Source organism: Nomascus leucogenys, chromosome 13 (genome assembly GCF_006542625.1).
Source record: "Nomascus leucogenys isolate Asia chromosome 13, Asia_NLE_v1, whole genome shotgun sequence".
NCBI classification, from domain to species: Eukaryota; Metazoa; Chordata; class Mammalia; order Primates; family Hylobatidae; genus Nomascus; species Nomascus leucogenys.
Window position 1 is genome coordinate 34,631,906 of NC_044393.1, and position 21,666 is coordinate 34,653,571.

Sequence of the window (21,666 nt, forward strand, 5' to 3'; positions counted from 1 at the left end):
CAACCTGACATAAAGATGGAACTTTCCAACACTGAATCATTGAGGAATACGAATATGTTGTGGAATCCAAGTCAACAAAAGTATTCAAGCAGATTAAAGTTTCCTATCAATGTGTCAATTTTGGCACAGGGTAGGTGGATGGATAAGATGAACCCAAGCCTTAGGTTCCTTCCATTTTGATGATCCTATGAATATCAAGAATGACACGGTCCTCAGAGAAGGATTTCCTAAATACCCTAGGGAGGTTTCTCCCCTACCCTTGTTATCCTTTATCTACACATCCCAACTATTTCCCAACAATTACCATTATTTTTAATGATTGACTTATATTTTTGTCTATGTGTTTGTCTCCCCTACTAGACTGTTAGTTCCATAACAGCAGAGATTTTGTCCATTTCATTTTTCTATACTTCCACCACCTAGCAAAAGGCATGCCAAACACAGTAGACCTTTAATTAAGAGTCTGTTGAATGAACGAGAGAATGAATGAGACCTTCCTCACCCTGCATTTTCTATGAAGTCATTCAGAAAGCCAATGACCAAATGGAACCCATGAGGTCCGTAGCCATTAAATCTCACATTCATCCTATTTAAAGACATCTCATCAACAACATTTAATGCAAAATGTCATTTTAGTAAAGGACATTATTCCAACCCATGGCTACAGCATCCTCCATCCCTAACTCACTCATCCTTGTCTGGGAACATGTCTCTATCTCCTGTCCTGGTCATCTAGCATAGAAAGCAGCCCATGGGAATTATGTGGGATGCAGACTCCCTCTGCAGCACCTCTCCCCACTCTCCTCATTGTGTTGCTCAATGCTCAAGCTTTGTCACCATCCCTTAAGACAATATAGGGAAGAAAACTCATTTACTGAGCACCTACTGTGTACCAGGATCTTTGCATATATGAGCTCATCTAATCCTCACAGCAACTCTACAAAATTGGCACTATTCGTCTTTATTTTATGGAGGTGGGAACTAAGGCTGAGAGAAACCAAATGGCTTACTCAAGGTCGCACAGATCCAATGTTCCAATTTAAAGCTGTGACACTCCACAGTTTTTGCTCTTTCTGTTATCCCACACTTGGTTTTCCAACCTGAATATATGTGTGTGTGTGTGTGTGTGTGTGTGTGTGTGTAACTCTTCTTTATTCCCTAGCACTCTTTTCTGCAAATTTTTTTTTTATCTCTGAGGACTGAGGCTCACACACACGTGCACGTGCACATACACACAAACCCACCAAGTCATCAGCATGTTTCTTTTATTTATTGTACTGGAGGAGCAGGAAATTACACAAGCCTATTAAAGGCTAAGCAAACTCCAAGTAAATTGCCTAAATGGGACTTTTTTAAAGCACACAAAATAACTCTAAAACAATCTATCCATTTCAGAACATCATCAGATACCTGGGGACTGCGCATGAAGAGATGTGCTCAGCAGCATCTTATACAAATTATCCAAACTCAAGCCTGTTTCCTCTCCTATCCAGCCCCATCTCCTGGACTCACAAACAAAAAGAGAGTGGCTGGGAATGAGGGAGCAAAAGAGAGAGAGACAGAGAGAGAGGGCTTTGATAGAAACCAAGACATCAGGAGGTCTCTGCCTCTGATTCAGGGTTATTTGAATCAAGGGAACTCATTTGGCCTCAAGTACTTCATCATTTTTTTTCTCTTTCTGGTTTTATTTTGAGACATTAAGAGGAAAGAAGCATCATGGGGATTGAAGAGGGCCTTTTTCTCTTTCTAGCTGCTGCTTCTGGAGTCCCTTACCCAATGCCCAGTGCATATGTTGGGCCAGATGGCTTGGACTCCTGGCAGCCAATTCAGCTGCTCAAGAACATGGCTGTGCTTAACTTCATCAACTTGACTCTGCTTCAGTTCACCATGGAGTAGAGGCATGATACCGATCAGTTTAATTAGTTTAATGAGGGCTGAGGGAACTGGTCCACATTTTGAGTTTGTTGCACAGAACAAATTGGTTTGCCTTTCTCCCTCCTTGATCATTTAGGCATTCAAGAGGCTGCTCTCAATCATTTCCGAAGGGGGTTTTCACTCCCTTCTGTAAGGAGTTGGGCACTGTCCAGGGTACCAACATGACTGGGAGTTCAGGAAGTCAGTTCTTCAAGAGGTGCTTTTCTGAACAATGAGGACTCAGAGTACACTGACTAAACATTAAACCCACTAGAAGACTGGACCCTCTACTGTAAGGGTTCCTGATTCAATATAAGGCAATGTTTAAGCTTTATACCTAAAGCATCATCTCCAAAGTGGGGTGCACAGGAGATCTTTTGAGATTTGGGAATATAATGTTAGGATTTCTGTGTATGATTATTTACCTTATTTTAAAGTTTACTCTTTGTTTATGATGCATATACTATCTGCATGAGGGAGCATGCTCATATTTCTTCTGAGAGGGGCATGTGATCGGTTAAGTTTGGAGATCATAGACCTACAGGTACAAAGAACACGTCGCTCTGGTTCCCTGGAATTGAGGAGTCACGTGAACAGGTTGGAAGGACTGAGATCACAAACTGCCGCTGCCGCTGCTGCTGCCGCTGCTGGTAGTTTTAGAGTCTAGGTGTCGGAGCCAAGCACTAAGCCCATTGTGGGGAAGGGACATCCACCCTTCCCCATCACAGACTCCAGAGAAATAACATACTCCCAGGCAGAAGAGAGATAGGCTGTTCTTGGATATTTTGAACACAATGCTGAGCTGAGCATGAGGAAGGGGCACATACAAGAGGATGAATGAGTGCACTTCAACCTGAAAAGGTGTCAGGGGATGCTCCTGACTCTACTCCATGAAGAGAGGTGCTTATGCGTCAAAAAGCTCTCCAGAGTAAGCATTCGGATCTTCCTGAGACCGAGTCACCACCTTGAACTGGCGCCGGAGAAAACCACCATAGCGCTTCTGGTTGTCCCACTTGAGCTTGGGACGAATGCGCCGCAAGAAGCCCCCATAGCGTTTGTACAGGTCCTCGTGGCCCATGCTATCCCCGTCCCCCTCCCCAGCCACCTCTGAGCTCCTCTTGGGGTATTTGCGCAAAAAGCCCCCATAGCGTTTGACCTGCTCCTTGGGGTCCTCCTCAGCGAAATAGAGTGTGCCAGTCTCCATGGCACCATCGTTCAGCTGGGCATCCCTCATCAGCTCAGACTCTGCTCCCTCCCCAAACCTGTCAGAGAGACCCCTGAGCTTCTCCTCCAGGCTCTTGCTCAGAGTGTTCTCCTTTGTTGAGATACTTGGGAGAAACTTGCTTTTCTCCAGCTCCTTCAGGAAGGACCCAGAGAGCTTGGCCAGCTCACTGTAGGGCCCTTCCCCAACCGACTTGCTCCCCAAGTCCTCCTTGTCATTGAGCCCAAGGGTGGAGGGGGTGAAAAAAGACAGAAAGCTCTGGCATCTCTCCCATTCCTCAGAGGGCAGCAGGGCAGCCTGGCATTGCAGGGAGCAAATCTGCAAAAGACCCAAAAAGACCACAGCGGCAAATGATCAAAACACATGCACTGGTCTGCCCCAGGCTACCCTGTCCAGTGTCCGAGAAAACCAAAATGAACGCCACTGCTAAGCCCTGGGCTACCCATGTTCATACTACTGGTGGTGCATAAAGGTAGGGGACTTTGTGCCTGTGAGAAAGAGAAGACAGACTTGGAGAGGTGAAATGGCTTTAGACCCAGGACACATGGCTGCAGGTGGCAATTGCCAGAATTGGAAGTAAGATCTTCCCATAGTGTTCTGTGTGCTCACCTTTCCCCTTCCACTTCTGACTCCCAGACAAGAAACCCCATCTCCATTAAAAATACAAATTCTCTCCCAGGCTTCCGCAGGTGTGAAGCACACTGCTAACTCTTGGTAAAGTGGGACAAAGAAGTGCAGCATGGCAGAGAACACACAGGAGAGGACATGGGAGTGTTCATCAGGCCTGGGGTGGGGGGCAATGGCATCACTTCATAGGGCCATTGGGAGCATTCAATCATAATGACGATGACAATAGCAAAGAATACTGGAACTTGAACCCAGGCAGTCCAATTCCATGAGTCTTCATGCTTAAACACGGTGCTCTTTGAGACTGGGCATGGGCAGGACCTGGCCCATTGTGTGCATCTCTCAGTGGCTAGAATTATGTATTAAATAACTTATTTTGCCAGGTGCAGTGGCTCATGCATGTAATCTCAGCACTTTGGGAGACCAAGGCCGGCGGATCACTTGAGACCAGGAGTTTGAGACCGGCCAGGTAGACATGGCAAAATCCCATCTCTACTAAAAATAGAAAAATTAGCTGGGTGTAGTGGTGTGCACCTGTATTCTCAGCTACTCGTGAGGCTGATATACGAGAATCACTTGAACCCAGGAGGCAGAGGTTGCAGTGAGCTGTGATAGTGCCACCGCACTCCAGCCTGGGCAACAGAGCAAGACTCTGTCTCAAACAAAAATAAATAAATAAATAAATAAATAAATAAATAAATAAATAAATAATAAATAACTTCTGGCAGGGCTTGATAGCCCATGCCTGTAATCCCAGCACTTTGGGAGGCCAAGGTGGGCAAATCACTTGAGGTCAAGGGTCTAAGACCAGCCTGGCCAACATGGTGAAACCCCGTCTCTACGAAAAATACAAAAATTAGCCGGGCGTGGTGGTGGGTGCCCATAGTCCCAGCTACTCGGGAGGCTGAGGCAGGAGAATCATTTGAACCCGGGAGGCAGAGGTTTCAGTGAGCCGACATCACGCCACTGCACTCAAGTCTGGGCTACTGAGTGAGACCCTGTCTCGGAAAAAGTAAACAAATAAATAACTTCTTTCACTGTCTCATGGAATCACCTCCATTGTGCAGATGAAGAAACCGAGGCTCAGAGAGGGAGTTCCAAGGTCATGGAGCTAGAAAGGGACAGAATCAAAGTCTGTGTTCTGTCCCTATGCCCTTGGTACTTCTATTCCAGCCTTTCTGCTGTCATGGGAGGGACATGTGGAGGAAATTAACTCAAAGCAAAGCCAACAAGTTAGGGCCAAGAGGCACTAAGGCCCAGGAGAGGGGTCAAAGCTTTGATCCTGTCAGCCAGATCTTTGCATTTAAGGGTGCTGGAGACAGCTCCCCTCATGGAACTGTCTAGATTTGGAGGTGCTCATCAGCCAGGAAAAAGAAGCCCTAAATAGTCAATCTAGAGCTGCTGACTGCCGAAATCAGCACCACCTCAGAAATGACATTCCCTGTTGCCGGACATCACTCTCCCTGGACACCTGAGTCTCTTGTCCTGGCCTAAGTGAACCCACAGTGGTGAAGTCTGGAGTGGGGACACAGCAGCCGCTGGTGTCCAGGCCATCTACGGGGCAGGACACTCACCACCCTGCACAGGTGGGATGGATCTAAAGGACAGCACACAGCTGCCCAGGCCTACAACCTCCCCTCTCTGGGCTGCCTCACACAGGTCCCAGGACCTGGGCATTGAAGAACCTTGCCTGAAACCTACCAGAGGGTTGATAGGTTTGGGACCATCTTGGGTCTTTACAGCACACAAGGAGCACCGCGACAGGCAGTCCGCTATGGCGGACGGGAACACGAGGAGGCAGGCAGCCAGGACCAGCCCCTGCCAGGCCATCCTGTCTCAGCAATTCCTGCTGGGAGGAAGAAAGAGAAGATAATGAAATCTGTGATCACCACTCTGTAGATTGTGTTCTGAGCCCACAAAGTCATCTCTTTAACTCCTACCCACAGCACTGCAAAGCATTCTGATTCCCATTCTACAGTCAAGAAAACAGAGGCCCAGGGATGTAAAGTGGAGGCCCAAAGCCAAGAGTCAAGGAAGGGAATGAGTGCCCACTGTATACCCAGAGCTTTCCTGCACATTCACTTTCAATCTGCACAATAGTTCTTCAATGTGGGCTGTGCTAGTTTCATTCGACAGATGAGGAAGCTGAGGCTCAGAGCTGGGAAGTGGTTGCACACAGCTAGGAAGTGGACAAGCCACGACTTGCTCTGGGTCTTTCAGACTTCAAAACCCACTTTGGCCACCCGCCAAGCCAGAAGATACTTGGCTAAATGCTTTTCTGAGTTCTCTGAGGTCTTTGTCCCTGTGTCCCAGGCTGTCCCATGTCAGTCCTTTCGGCTGTGTGAGGGCTTCAGAATTTTTCTCTCCCACTCTGGTACTGTCACTGACCTTGGCCATTGCTCCATCTTCACTCCCTCTCCCTGCCGGCCTCCCTGCCTGCCTCCAGTTCCTTCTTTGATTCCTCCCTCCCACCCTGAAATGCCCGTCTTGGCAATATCAATTCTGTGAACAGACCCATTGGGTGGGGTCAGGCTGGCCCTTCTGCCTAAATGTCAGGGCACCCTCAGTCCCTTTCCTACAATCTCACACTTCAGCTCTGGGCTCCAACCACATCAGCTTCTTGCAATTCCCTTAATGAATGCATCAGGTTCTGACCCACCCCCAGGCCTTTGCACATGCTGTTCCCTCTGCCTGGAGAACCCTTCATCTCCTCTTCTGTTACCTGTCATTTAGGTCCTGGATTAGATATTACTTCATCCAGGCAGCTCTCCCTGATTGCCTAGGCTAGATGAGCTGCTCCTCCTTCCTACAAAAATTAGCTGGGAAGAGTGGCATGCACCTGTAACCCCATCTACTCAGGAGGCTGAGGCAGGAGAATCATTTGAACCCAGGAGGTAGAGGTTGCAGTGAGCAGAGATCGTGCCACTACCATCCAGCCTGGGTGGCACAGTGAGACTCCATCTCAAAAAAAAAAAAAAAAAAAAAAAAAAAAGGTGTCTGTTTCATAGTCAGCCCTTTATAAATCAGATATCAAGACTCGAGTCCTTGATATTTGATTTATGAGGGCACAGTACAGTTCTTTCAATTGGAATCCTCTAAGACACCCCACCACACCCTGGCCAGGGCTTCACGCTTTGCCCAGCATGGTCTTTGTAACCTGACACCACCAATCTACTCTCAGAAATGGCTGTCCTCTTTTCCTCCAACTTCCCCATCCCTGCAAACTGCCTTGTTTGCTCAGGTGTTCAGAGTGTTTTGAAGCTTCCACTCCACGGGCCCCAGAACCCCATGCTGTAGCCAGAGCAGGGTCTCCCCGTTAAAACATGCAGTAGGCTCTCCCACCAGAGCATGCTTAATAGTGATCCCAGTCGCCACTTATCAGACCCCTACTGCTCTAAGTTCTTCAACTCATCGCCTCATTTATTCCTTCAGGGAAGTGGGCACTTCTGTTCTGGTGAATTGCCCATGTTCTACCTCGAATAGTGAAGCTGGGGTGCAAGGCCTGTTCTGTTTGACCCCCTACACTTAATGACTACAATTTCTAGAGCAACTTCATTCACCACCTAACTCCTGGCTGAAGGCTTCCCACACAGCTTAGCTGCTAAGGTAGGGGACTCACGTTAAGATCTCTTTATCTCAGGCAAAAATAGTGTTGGCATCCTTGTCTTTCATTCATTAACTTTATATTTAATGATAATTCTGGTTGATCTGATGGTAATTAAGTACTCACGATGTTCTGAGCAGTTCTCATGGATTAACTCATACATATTCACAGAAACTCTATGGCATCGGTGCTATTGCCATGCCCACTTTACAGATGAGGAAACTGAGTTAAGATTCTAGAGCCTGCCAAGATTCTACAGTGAGTAAGTGGCAAAGCTGGGATTCGTACCAGGCTGTCTGGCTCCAGAGCTACCTTCGTAACCGCTGTGTACTGCCCAGGCCCCTTCAGTCCTGTCATCTCCAGCCTCCAGCTTCTCCCTCCAGGTGGACCCTCCACCTGGTTCTGGAGTGGCCTCCAATCTTTCCCTCCTAGACACTTTCCACGCAGCATCTGGGGAACCCTTCTGAAATGCAGATCTGACTGCACTTCTGCCCTGTATCCACTGGCTTCCAGAGGAAGCTTGTCCCCATCACCTAGCACCCCCAGGCTCTCCTAATACCAACAGCTGACATTTGCTAGTGCTCCCTGTGTGCCTGCCCCTGTGCTCAGAACTGTGTGTATCTTATTGTAAGGGAGTCCTTATGACAACTCCATAAGACTGGGACTAATATTCTCCCCACTCATGGATGAGAAAATGGAGACACAGAAAGATCACATAGTCTGTCTGAGGCATCCCAGCAAGTACACAGCACCCAGACAGATTGGATGTGAGTTCTGCCCATCCTGGGCTTGACCAAACCACGTGCAATTTCAAAACAAATGCTTCACGCACCCCACCCTCCAAGCCTTTGCACACAGGGTTTCCTCTGCCAGGAACATCTTTCTCACCCCACTCATCCACTCCCATCACACTTTGACCTGGCTAATTCTTACTCATTATTCAAAACTCAGCCTCAGTTGCCTCTTCCAGGAAGTCTGTCTGGATTAGTTCCCTCCTTTGAGCTCCCACAGCCTCCTATGCTGGCTCCATCACAAAATTACCACTTACCTGTCTGAGTCCCTTATGGGCAGGTAGGGGGTCACTGAGGTGCAAGTGTGCTGTGCTTGAGGATGACAAAAGGCCAGGGTGGATGAAGGGACATAAGGGAGAGACTGTGGTGGAAAAGCAAACAGGTGGGCAGAGGATGGATAATGCTGGCCCTCATAGGCCAAGGGAGAGTTTGCATTTGATCTAAATGTGACTGGAAGACTAAGGAAGTTTGAGTGATTGATGAATGAATGAATGAATGAATGAATGGTGTCCCAGTACCTCATACAGGGCTAGAATGAGAGCAGGAGCTGCACACCAATTAGTTATGAAAATAAACAGACAATATTTTAAAATCAGGAAATTTTTACATTTAAAAAAAATCTCAATTTTCAATTTGTCTTGAAAAAACAAAAGGCCTGGGGACATTGAGCCTGTATTCCAATATGGCAACGGTCACAGAGGAAGAGCCATACTGCCCATCACCACCTGCGGAACCACCCGGGGCTTCCCTCACTGCCGACTGCCTGACAGACATGTGAGTCTGCAGCCCCTGAATTACCCACTCTAACTTGGAGAAGCAGCATGGGGTGGGAGGGACACAGCTGGTGAGAAAGGAGAGGTAGGACCTCAAATTCTTTCCTGACCCTGAAGCAGGATCACAAAATGGTCAGTAACGTGGGCTCAGGTCTCAGCCCACCACTTACCCACCACTTTAGGAAAATGACTTAGCTTTACTGTGCCTCAGTTTTCTCAGCTACAAAATGGGGCTAAAAATAATGCTTCAGAGGGTGGGCATAGGAACTAAATAAATGATCACATTTGAAGCACCTGGCACATAGTAGGTGCTTTGGAGAGTGGAGTATGAAGGCTCCAGTCTAGTCTTAATTGAGCTGTAGGAGATAGGAAAAGAAGAGGGCAAAAAGGAGAGATCATAAAGAGCTTGGCACACTGCGGAAACAAAAAATGCTGCTGCATGACTCACTGCCGTGGATGGAGGGCCTGCTGGGTGTTGGTCTAGGCTGAGTGCCCTTCATCCATGATCCTGTCAACCCAGCAACAGCCACCAATTCTCAGGAGCCTACTGGGTGCCAGGCTGTGCATTACTGCTTTTTACATATTAGCTCCAATCCTCACAGCAACCCTACAGGTGCATGTTTTTTTTTAATACCCATTTTACAGAGGGCCAGACTGAGGCTGAGAAAGGGGAACTTGCTCATCCAAGTTCACCTGGAGTCATGAATGGGGGAGTTGGGATCATGATCAGATCCCTCCGGGTTAAAAGGGGACCCTAGTAGAGACACATTGGCCCTCACAATTTCATAGGTGATCTTATTTCCTTCCTTTTATAGGATAAATACATTACTGAACAATGTCAGATGGGCCCCAGGGGAAGCATTTCGACCTTTCTGATGGGGATTTGCCAAGGAATGGAGCTGGGAAGTCATACGTAAGAGAGAGCCCTGCCTGCCTATCATGTCTGATTAGGGATAGGCCAAGGAGGAAAGGAATTTTGCCCATCATCAGGATGAGAAGTGGGAAGCAAGCCCCCTTGGTAAGCGGGAGGCGTGATGTCAGCATCTGGCCCTGATGGAGGGCCTGCATGGTCTTCTTTCACAGACTTGGCCGAGGACCCAGAGACCACACAAGGAAAAGTCCTGCACTTGGCAGTTTGTGAAGCTTTTTTTCAGCCGCTACCTCGGGTGCTTTGTAACAGCCCAGTAGGGGAAAGAGGGGCTGATGGGGCAGTGGGGTGATTCTCCCCTAACAGGTGGGGTTGCTTCAGACTCACCAGACTCCCTAATTGCATGAGCCAATTCCTTAGGTAAATCTCTTTCCGTGGGTGGGCACACCTTGTTGGTTCTGCCTCCCTGGAGAACCTTGGCTAATACAACACCCATGCCCCTTTGTTTGCGTCTATGTCTGTGGTTGTTTTCATGCAGCAAAAGCTGAGTTAATTGTTGAAACAGGGACTGTAGGGCCAAGAAAGCCCAAAATATTTACTCTCTGGTCCTTTACAGACAAGGTTTGCTGACCGTACTTTCACTGGTTTTATAAACATTTTATGATTCTAATAGTTTTTAAGCTAATTTTCTTGAGTCCTCAGGCACGTGAACATATTCTCAAATAATAAAACATTTTTTATGCCTTGCTAGTGGATGGATCTCTTACCAGGAGGTCAGGTGGGTTTCCCGATGGAAGAGGCAGGAAGCAACTGGCCCCGTTCTTCAGCCCTGAGCCCTTTGTAGTTGCCTGAGCTGCTCTCCCGGCAAATACTGAGAGGACCTGGGGAAGCTCGCCTTGGGATTCTCCTTTTCCTCGACAGGGAAAGGCATGGGATCTGTGGTCATTTGGTGCCACTTCCTCCACAAGCCTCAGTCTTCTCATCTGTGATTGGGGTGTATCATCTTCCTGCACTGAGACAGCACCGCTTAAAGTGCCAGCACAAAGTAGACCCTCTTTTCACCCAGGGCCCAGAGTTCCTTGAAAGGGAACGATCTTTTTGACCTCTTGGCTCCTCGATGATATTTCTATATTGTAGTCAGCTGAGGGCTCAGAGGAGCCGCAAGTGTTTTTATTTAAAAAGCCAGCATGGAATAATAATGGCTTGATTTAACATTGCAATTATCTCTCTGAGCACTTTAGCGCATATGATTATCCCTATTTAATGAGAGAGGAAATGGGAAAAGGTAGAAAAGAAGTCACTTGTTTAAGGTCATATCATGAGTCAGGAGGGAAATGGAGACAGAACTCCAGCCTCCCACACCCGAACCGTGACTCCCACTAAAGAGATGGCATTGTTTCAATGACCCTGCAATGACAACCATCCTAACAGCCAGCAAGGACTGAGACGCTGCTCTGCACCAGCCTCGTGCCCTCCAGGTGCCTCCCGTGGACCCTACGGGGCAGGGGCTAATATTACAGGCTTGGGATCCAGATGCGAAGGTGAGGATCAAGTGATAAAGTGCCTCTCCATGGTCACAGAGCATGGCAGAGTTGGAATTCTCTAAGTCCGTCGCATTCCTCATTTAGGGTGTAGCTATGAGAAGGGACAAACTCTTTGCTGTCCACTTTATCTCAATTATTTCTCTCTTCTCTTGAAGAGAATCCAGTGGGTTGGGAACTACCAGTTCCATTTCCAGATGGGGAAAACAGGGCTTAGATCTAAAAGACTGGGCCAAGACCAAGAAGCAAGGCAACAGCAGAATAAGATTTCAGTCAGTCTGCTGACTCCACGCCACAAACCATCCTGAGGCCTAAATATGTATCAAGTGTCTTTTGGATAACCTCCCAAACTCTCACATTCCTGACATTGAAACCATTTCAGGAGCTTTTGCCCCACACTCAGAAGTGTAAAGTTTACCCTTGTGGGTCTCCAGGTGGTTGGCAAAGGGAGCCCCTGAACCTGGAAAAGCGGTGCCCCTTGTTAGGTGTTAGCATCATAACAAAAGACGAATGATCAATGGGAAGGAGGCTCTGGTTCTGAACAGAAAGTAAACCCACCCTTTAGCCTAGCAAAGATCAAAGCACAGAATCGGATGAGGGTCCTGTTTGGTGGTCGGCTGCATTTGCTGTGCAGAGACCAGAGGGAAAGACGGCCTTGCAGGCAATGGTTCTGGTGGGATCATTCACTGCATATTTAAAAGAACGTTTTTCAAGAGCAAGGTTTGGATGGAACCGCCACCCTTTTTGTTATCTGGTGCAATTAAGGGATGGGGAGAAAGGCAAAAAGAGGATAAACCAGAGAGATATGGAGATGAAGAGACATAGAGAGAGATGTAAAAAGAGAGAGTTAGAGATATAGACACAGAGAAAAAGACATGGGCCCAAAAGAATGGCAGAGGTGAGACCTGCACACACAGACAAAGAGACCGAGACACCGAGAAAAAGCAGAGAGAGGTGGGGGACCATATGGGAAGAAAAAACAAGATGAGACATAGAGATGGGGAGAGGACAAATGGGAATAGATGGGGAGGGGGTGAGGAGGAGGGGAAGAAGAGGGAAAAAAGAGAAGGGAAGTGAACAAAATAAGAGAGAGAAGTGGGGAGGGAGGGTAGATTTTGATTCAAGATGCTGACCTACCGTGCGAATCACAAACACCGATTCTCTCCCTCCTGCTGCTCTCTGAGTCTGCCCTTTGTTCCTAGGGACCAGTGGGCAAGAGACCCTGCCACATAATAACTGCTCAGTAAACCACTGTCAAGTTAAATCAAATTGTCCAGCAATAGGACACGGACCAAATGGCAGTTCAAGCCAATGCATCAACAAATTGCCTCGGTGCATATGTCTGCATCTAGTGGCCAGCCGCTCTGGCCAGTGGGATGACCTGGATGGACTCTGGGAGGAGCCCCCTGAGCCAAGCCATGTGCCTCATGGACCTGGGCCATCGTCCTCCTGCCAGGAGCATCAGTCTGGTTCCAGGCTGGGAGGGACTGATGAGGCTGTGCTTCACAGCACTAACAGATCCCACTCCATTTCGAGGGTCTGATCCTGGGGCTTACCTGGGTGTCTCCAGCCGATGTTTACCATCTACCACAGTGGCCAGCTCTCAGTGAAACAGGTTTATCACTTTGTAAGACCCAGCAAGATTAGCCAACATTCATGGGCTGAGATGAGGGAATACAGTGAGAGAAATCAGCTGTGTAACCACACTTTCTCAGGCATGCGCTGAAATCGAACCAGTAACTGTTGATCTCTCTTACAATGATGGAAGAGATCTAATAAATACAATAATTGTGTAGGAATGACCCAAGGAGGTGGGTAGTGGGAGGGGGAGTTAGGGAGTATTGATCAAAAAGAGACTTCATGATCCTGATGCAGCAGATGAAATAAAAAGTCTTCTGCTGGGATGGGGAGGGGAAAGCAGCTTCAGCCCCGCAAATGAAAATATTAGACGTTAGATCATATTTCCTGGACATAGCACACAGCATGATGGAGTGGGATGATCAGTGATATGATAACCGATGGAGAGAAAGGTCCAATCTCACCACTTTGGAACAGTGAAAATCTGAGCAGTCATACCAGTATTTATTGAGCACCTACTGAATGCCAGGCATATTGCTGTATCCCGTTGGAGGCTTGCAATAACCTTAGGAGGTGAATATTATAATTATTCTCATCATACAGGTAAGGAAAGTAAGACTCAGAGAGGGACTTCTACTGTTCCGAAGTCACACAGTAAGTGAGTGGTAGGATCTGGGATTTCAGCCCAGCACTGTTTCAGGTGTTGTGAGACACACGTGTAGATGACAGATGGAAAATTCCTGGCTCCCAGGAGTTACTTCAAGAAACCTTAACTCCTTCCACGTGTTTTAAGATCACAAATCTCTCAAATAGCCCCAGAGCTGATCCGTTTGCCTGCTCCCTTAAAATGTGCTGCCTTCTACCACATAGCCTTGGGAACCAGTGTGACATCCCCCTCCCAGCTGCCAACAGAGACATAGGATTTGCCTGCCACCTATCACACCTCTAGCTCAGCTGGGGCAAAGCAGTGGGCCTGAGATCCCGTCAGTGAATGCAAACCACCCCCAGGCAGCATAACTCACCGGCTCGGGCTGCTGCAACAGCTCCCCCCACGCAGATCTCAAAGCCTGAAGATAAATGACCTGCAAAAATAGAACAAAGGCAAGGTGTGGTGGGACTGGGGGGAGAAGAGGAGGGGAAAAGAGAAGGAAGGTGCCACAGGGGGGTGGGAAGGAGGCCTGGGGTGAGAAAGAACAGAAGAGGATCGACATTCTGCAACGCTTTGCAATGGATCTCGACTGGGATGCTTGTCAAATTAGAAAGGCAAGCCTTGTATATTTCAGCAACCCTTGGAAGAAAGATGATAATGAAGACTTTCAGTCTGTGGGAGGGGAATTGAAATCAGATCCAATAATCGAAAGAGCTTGTTTTCCCTGGGAAGCCTGGAGACTTAATTAAGTAATGTTTGTAGAGCTTGGAGGGATTCTTGATACCCAGGAAAAAGTAAGCAGTTGCAGAATTTACTCTTCAACCTTGGAGTAGTCAGCAGGCTTTTTTTTTTTTTTTTTCCTGAAACTCATCAGCTTTTTGCTAGAATCAAACTTTGAGACTCGGTATTTTTCTGAATATGGGTCTCTGGACCAGTGAACAAATGGCTTTCCCTTTCAGCTTCCTCCTGGCCTTAGACTCCTCTGGCTGTAGTTAATGGGAGAGCAACAAGTCCTTTCCAAGTAAAATGGACAAGAAAATCCCTGCTAAGCCTGGGCCTCCTGGCTTGTTGTCACTCCCTTTTCCCATTCCCTTACAACAAAACACCCCCAAACTTCAACCTGTATCAAATTCCATCGAAAGAAGCCACTCAAACCAGCACTCTGTCAGCAATTAAACACAATCCGAAAAGAATGAAAAGGCCGAACCTGGCCGTACATTGATGTACATGTTATGTGATAAATGCCAGAGCCTTGGATCTCATTAATGTCCCCAAGCCATTGTTCTCTAAGTCCAGTGAGACTCATTGACCTTTAAAATCACCCTGATTAGTGAAACCTCTCACTTCTCCCACCCAGGGTGTCCCATTTTCCCCAGACCCTGGGAATGGCATGGGAACTGCTGTGTGGGAGACTGCAAGGAGAAGGAAACCCTGGAGCTAAAGCCAAAGAGTGGTCCTCTTGGGAGAGAGCTTACCACCTGTTTAAGCCAGGACTGTGCAGAAAGGGAGATTCCAAAGAGCAGTCTCTCACTGGTCTAGCTTTTGTGAACTAGCCTCCTAACTGTAACTACCTTTGCTAGATAATCAGACCCAAACCTAAAATCCCCAGCCCAAGCTCCCACCATCTCTAGGTCCAGAGGACCAGGAATAAGCAAATAAAACTAAGCGATAGAATTCCAGTGACCCCTCTGGATGTTACCTGCACTCTGCTTTGTCCCTGGGCAGCTTCTGGCCGAGCAGGTCGGAGGTGGCAGTGGCTGGTCCAAGGCTCAGGGGCCTCCCTGACTCCGGCTTGGGAGGAGGTGCCAAAGAGGCAGCTGTGAACACCACCAAAGCCCCTTCGAATGGCAGTTCTGGTGCCTCTTCCCCCCTTTTATGGACGAGAGCCTCCCCTGTCGCTCAGCCCTTGCTGAGCACAGGCTGCTGGGAGCCAATGGGGAAGTGGCTGAGAGCAGTCAGAGCGCAGACCCCCAGGCCCTTCAACTCGAACTCCCTGGGCCCGACACAATAGGCTTCTCTTCGTGACAGGGATGTGGAGGAGGAAGGCAGCCGTGTTGGGGAGGGGGGCGGATTCTGGGTGTAGTGCTGTTTGTCACTTGAAATCCGGCCACTTCAGTTTTTGATGCGTTTCCAGGAGAGTGTCACAGAAAAAAGAAGACAGGGAAGGACAGAGACAGAAGAGTTAGAGAAAGAGAGAGAGAGAGAGAGTCAGAGAGAAAAACAGAGAGAATCGGAAATGGAGAAAGAGGCAATGTCAGACCTAGGGAGTGATACAAAGGAGGGGAGAAAGAGAAAGAAAAACAGAGACAGAGAGAATGGCGGAGATAGGGAGAAGGGTAGAAACACAAGGAGAGAAGGACAGAGCAAGAAAAAAGGAAACCAACCAGGAAGACAGTCAGACTCAAAACACACCGATCCACAGACAGACAGACGCGGAGACAGACAGAGGCTGAGAGAGTCTTCTGATCATGGAAGAGAGTGGGGAGATGACAGCCGAGTCCGCAGGCACGTGCATGGCCCGCTGTTGTGTGCCGTGGCAACTCTGTGTTGGCTGGTGCACGCGTGTGCTGGAATCTTTTTGTGTGTACATTTGCCTGCAAACGGCGTTCAGCTCTGGTACATGCCTGAGCTGGTGCCAGGCACACTAGCCCTGGCAGAAGCACAGCTCTTCCCCGACAGCCAGGAGCTGCAGTTTAGTTTCCTCTGGCGGCAACACAAAATGAATAGCAGGAAAAACCCCTCAAAATATGGGCTGCAATATGCCTCAGCACACACTCTGGGTTAGGGATGGACCCACCTCAATATACCCTTGGCCTGGACCAGCAGCAGCTTGAAGGTGGCACGCTTCATTGCTACAAAGATCTTCCAGAACATGGGGGTCTCTGAATTTGGAAAAGAACATGCTTCTCTTCTCAGTCAATAGCAGACAGTTTGTGGTGGGAGGCACAACTATTTCAGAAGTCTGGCAGGGCCGCCCATTTTGTGGGCACCTGGCTGCACCAGGCAGTTAGCTAGAGTTGTCAGACTTAATCCTCATGACCTAGCCAGTTGGTTAATATTATCCCCATCTTGCAGATGAGAAAAGAGAGGTTTGACAGCTGAGAAACTTGCCTAAAGACACACAGCAAGTAAGTCATCTAGCTAGAATCCAAAGTCAGGTTGATCTATCCTCCAAGTTTCTGCTCCCTCCCTTGCCTCTCCCCAGGCTTGAATCTGCCCACACTGAGGGGTGGGGCCAGTTTCCTTCTCTGGGACTCAGCCTCTCCATACACAGGCTGTGCTTAATGACATTTAAGATGTGAATTTGACTCTCAGGTCTGCCACTCACCATCGGAGAGACCTTGGATAAGCTGCCAACTGCAACCTCTAATTGCTCATCTGTACAATGGGGACAACAGTATCATGGGGCTCTTGGGCTCTTGTGAGGGTGAAAGGAGGATGTGTCAATAGCACTTAAAGCAGCCAGTACGGAGCGAGTGTTCTGCTCCCATCATTCCTGATAAACCGCATCACTCCAGCCTTGATGCAGCAGGTTCTCCTGGGCATCCTCCTCTCCCTGCACCTGGCTTGTTAAACTCTCACATAAGGAGGAGGGTTGAAGGGGCTGTTTGCTGAGCACCTATTATGCCTCAGACATTTCCACATTCTATCACATCCTCACAACAAGAAAACCTGTGGTGTGGATCTCACAATGCGTCCTCAGATGGAGAAAGCAGCAGAAGTTCAGAAAGGCCCCAGCCACCCAGGGAGGGAGGAAGAACTGATACCCATCCCTCAGATCTGGAAGCTGCAGCCCCGCCACACTCCCCTCTGGACCCACAGCCTCACTTTCCTTCTCCTCCCTGTCTCCTCTTCCCGAGGCAGCACAAGGGGTCTGACTGGTGGGTGCAAGCGACTCCTGGTGACCTCTGCAGAAGCCCCTGCCCAGTGTGTGATAGCCAGTGCGCAGGGTCAAGCAAGCACTTGGCCACATCTCAGGCTGGCTTCTTGCATGGTGGCCAGAGGACATGAGTGGAGTCTATTCGTTGCCACCCTGGGAATCTGGGAGCCCAGGAGTGAGCGTCTTCTTCATCCCCAAGGCCAAAGCCTCACTCCAGCTGCTCTCTATCCTCATTTTTCATTTCCTCCTTCTCCCCCTAACCTCTGCCTCTATAAGCTCTTGGTAATAATCTTAGACTCAGAGACTCAGAGAGGGAGAACAATGGCTCCCGTGGCTGGAAGTCAGCAAGCACGGGAAGAGCAGGGGAGCAGGGGCCTCTCCTGACTGTTATTCACCAGAGGGAAGTCGGGGCGGTGAGAGTAGAGACACTTATCGGCAATCCTCATTAAGCCATTGATGTTTCATATCCTTCACCCCGTGAATCTACTGTCGCCTCAAGAGCAAACAGTTCCTGCATTTGCTTTTCCTCTCCTTCCACAGACTCCTTTACACACACACACACACACACACACACACACACACACACACACGTAGGAAGAGGCCAGGAGCAGCCTTCCCCCTTAGTCCTGGAGAACCTTGCCATAAAGCTCACCCTCTCCTGGGCTCAGTGATGCACCAATCATGGTGCTGGCCCTGTGGGCAGCAGCCCTGGGGGTGGGTACCATGGCTCAGCCAGGCTCACTTGGGCTTAGATCCCGATGCCACTGCTTCCTCACTGTGTGACAACTGATGGATACTTCGCCTCTCTGAGCACCTGAGCCATCTTCTGAAGACAGGAGGATGCTGCTAGCTTTTATACAGATGTCAGGGCTCGTTCCAAAGCTCTAGCTTGCTCCCTTCCCTGCACACCCTCTGTGCATGACCAGTCTCTACTGCAAATCTCGAGGTGGGCAAAAGGCAAAGAATAAAGAAAAGGAAATACTTAAAACAACCAGTCCTCAAATCATTCCATTAGGTAGGATTCAGGAGGCATAGGCTGGAAGACAGAAAAGTTAAGAAACAAAGCCAGCATGTCTGAAGGGCTGTCTGCTACCAGGCCCCATTGTAAACCCTTGACACCAATCAACACCTGATTCTCCCCACCATTCTGCCATTAGATGCAATTCCTGCCCCCACCTTACAGAGAAGGAAACAGAGGCTGGGAGAAGTTAAGTCACTCACACAAAGGCACACAGCTAGAAAGTGGCAGAGCACAGCCTGATCCCAGGCAATCCGACTCCAGGCTTGTGCCCCAGCCATGAGCTGCGCTGCGTCTGGGCTTCTCCTCCCTGCTCTGCTTCATGCTCGGAGCTCTGTGTGCGTTCTCTATTTACCTGTCGGCCTGGAAAAGTGGCGGCAGGCAACGTGGATCACTCAGGAGGACTTCAGTGGGATGAAGTTCCGGTCCTCTGGTCAGCGTCGAGTCTCCCAAATCACTTTTCATGCTGCCATGTGTCCAGCGTGAATGTCCACACCAGGGCTGGGTGGGCGAGCGCGTGAGAGACTCCCACTGCCCCAGCCGTCGTGTTTGTGCCTCGCTGCTGCAAGAGGGAGTGAGAAGCTGTGTTCATTCTCTCTCTCTCTCTTTCTTTCCCTTCTGCTGCAGCTGCTGCTGCTTCTTCTGCTTCTTCTTCTTCTTCTTCTTCTTCTTCTTCTTCTTCTTCTTCTTCTTCTTCCTCTTCTTCTTCCCCCTCCTCTTCTTCTTCTATATTTCTATATTGAAACATCCCAATGTGCCATTCTCAGTGCTGAGGTCTTAGGGCTTAACATGCCACACACAACTTTGCCCTCTTTGTCCTCACGATCCAGGCTGAGGGGCAGATATAGGAACAGCCACTCACAGCAGTATGGCAAGTAGGGGCTAGGAGACCTGGAATACTGTGGGAACAGCAAAGGGGCTCCCAAGCCAGCCTGCTGAAGAGTTGGGAGAAGGCTTCCTGGAGAAAGTGAGCATGAAGCTAAAGACTGAGGCTCAGGTGGGAGTTTTCCAGGCAGAGGGCAGGAAAGGGCATCTCAGGCAGAGGGAACAGCTTAGGCAAAGGCCTAGAAGGAAGAAGAGTTGAGTGGGACGGTGGGGGAGTCGCTCTTGACTCCCCTCTTTCTCTTGCCCTGACACCTCCTCTTCACTGCTTGTGACTCTATCGCCTGGGCCCCCGGTCGCTGTCACCTTTCTCCTAGATGGCTGGCTCCTGCCTCTGCCCTTACCCAGCCTACTATTCTCTCCTCAGCAGCCAGAGAGATTCTTTTAAATGCAACTCAGGCCAGGTGCTATGGTTTATACCTGTAATCACAGCACTTTGGGAGGCCAAGGCAGGTGGATCACCTGAGGTCAGGAGTTCAAGACCAGCCTGGCCAACATGGTGAAATCCTGTCTCTACTAAAAATACAAAAACTGGCCAGGCATGGTGGTGGGCACCTGTAATCCCAGCTACTTGGGAGGCTGAGGCAGAAGAATTGCTTGAACCTGGGAGGTGGAGGTTGCAGTGAGCGGAGATCATGCCATTGAACTCCAGCCTGGGTGAAAAGAGTGAAACTTTGTCTCAAAAAAAAAGAGCAACTCAGATTGTACTTCACCCCTGCTTAAAACACTCCAGTGCTTTCCATCTGACTTGGAAGAAGGTCCACATGCCTCACTTGGAGGGTCTGCTCTCTGCTGACCTCCTGTCTTCCCCGCTTCCTGCAGCTGCCCTGGCCTCCCTGCTGCTCCTCAAACACACCAAGCATGTTCCTGCCTCGGGGACTTTGCGTTTGCTGTGCCTTCTCTGAGGAACACACTTTTCCCCATATTCCTTCCATCACTGCATCTGGCTTTGGGCTTAAACATCACTTCCTAAAACAGGTCTCTTCTGCACGCCCTGTGTTCCGTCCCTCTCCATCCCTCACCCACCTCTGTCAGTCTCCACAGCATGTATCCCTCCCTGATACAATATATTTATTGGTTTATCTGATTATTGCCTGTTTCCGCTGGTGGAGTGTAAACTCTAGGGAGGTAGGCCTTTTGTCTTGCCTGGCACATTGTAGGTGCTCAGGACACATTCGTTGAGTTAGTGACTAAGAGAACAACAAATGGTTCAGTGTGGCTGGAGCACAGAGTGAAAGTTGGGAAATGGAGAAGAAGCCACACAGGACCCCAAGGGCCAGGTCAACATAGCACTTTATCTGAAGCACGTTTGGAGGCTGGAAAGGGTTGGCAATGGCTCTCCATGCGGACAGAGAACTCAGAGATCTGGAGGGAACTTACTCAATCATTTAATCTGGCTCATGAGCATTTCTTGATGCTCTGGTTCTGGTGATTCAGATTCAAATCCAACATGATTCCTATGCTCAACAAGCTCACAGTCCAATAAGGGATATCTGTTGGCATAATACACCATGGAGTGGGTGCAAAAGCAAAGCAATGCAAGATACAGAGGCAGCAGTGATGTACTCTGTCTGGGGACTCCTGAGTAGGCAAACTCTGAGGTGGGTTTTGAAGGATGAATAGGAGTTTGCCAAACAAAGATTGGTCTCCTAATGGACCTCAAAGAGCCAATGTCAAGGAAATGGAGACATTGAAAACTTCGTGTGTTATCGCTGGAATGTAAAATGGTACAGTGCTATGGAAAGAAAAATTTGATGGTTCCTCAAAATGTTAAACATAGTTTTGTGTTGGGAGAAGGCTTCCTGGAGAAAGTGAGCATGAAGCTAAAGACTGAGGCTCAGGTGGGAGTTTTCCAGCAGAATGCTAAGAACAGGGATACATGATCTTTAGTAACCTCTCAGTAGCCAAGTTAGGCAGGCACTGTAAGTTCTACTTTGCAGATGAAGAAACTGAGACACTGAGAGGTGAAATGACTTCCCAAGTAGCACAGCAGGACAGGGACAGAGTCAGGACTCACATCAAGAACTGTATAGCTCCAAAGTCTGTGCCCCTTTCTGCTGTGTCACATCCACCCATGATGCTCCTCTGTCCTTCCTAGCCTTCTGGGACCAAGACCTGAACAAGAATTTGACCAGCACATGGTAAGGAGGGACACCTCTTTACTGAGCACCTACTATGTTCTGGGTCCTTACTACAGGCTTCATATTTATGACCACGTGTCTGGAACATGCGCCTGACCTCTGCTGCCAGTTGAACAAGAGGTCAGTGGCAGGATTGGATGCCTGGTCTAGACTTCACTGGGTAATAATGTGAAATGTT

General features: G+C 48.8%; 1 protein-coding gene and 1 long non-coding RNA gene across 2 annotated transcripts in view; one reads left to right on the forward strand and one right to left on the reverse strand.

Annotated features, from left to right (window-relative positions):
* LOC105740711 overlaps positions 1 to 21,666 on the forward strand; it is a 58,668-nt gene that overhangs the window by 30,928 nt on the left and 6,074 nt on the right. The window lies entirely within an intron of this gene.
* Positions 1,249 to 16,117, reverse strand: PDYN (prodynorphin). Its single transcript, XM_003273433.4, has 4 exons — positions 15,267 to 16,117; positions 13,941 to 14,000; positions 5,465 to 5,612; positions 1,249 to 3,454 (listed from the first exon to the last, which is right to left on the reverse strand). Exons 3-4 carry the CDS (start codon positions 5,591 to 5,593, stop codon positions 2,819 to 2,821), a joined length of 765 nt encoding a protein of 254 aa, XP_003273481.1. The 5' UTR covers positions 5,594 to 5,612; positions 13,941 to 14,000; positions 15,267 to 16,117; the 3' UTR covers positions 1,249 to 2,818.

Excerpts from the sequence above, each read along its gene's own strand:
- PDYN (XM_003273433.4), bottom strand. The coding sequence starts at position 5,593 with ATGGCCTGGCAGGGGCTGGTCCTGGCTGCCTGCCTCCTCGTGTTCCCG. Across the intron at positions 3,455-5,464 it reads CCAAACCTATCAACCCTCTG|ATTTGCTCCCTGCAATGCCA; the intron begins GTAGGTTTCAGG and ends GGTCTTTTGCAG.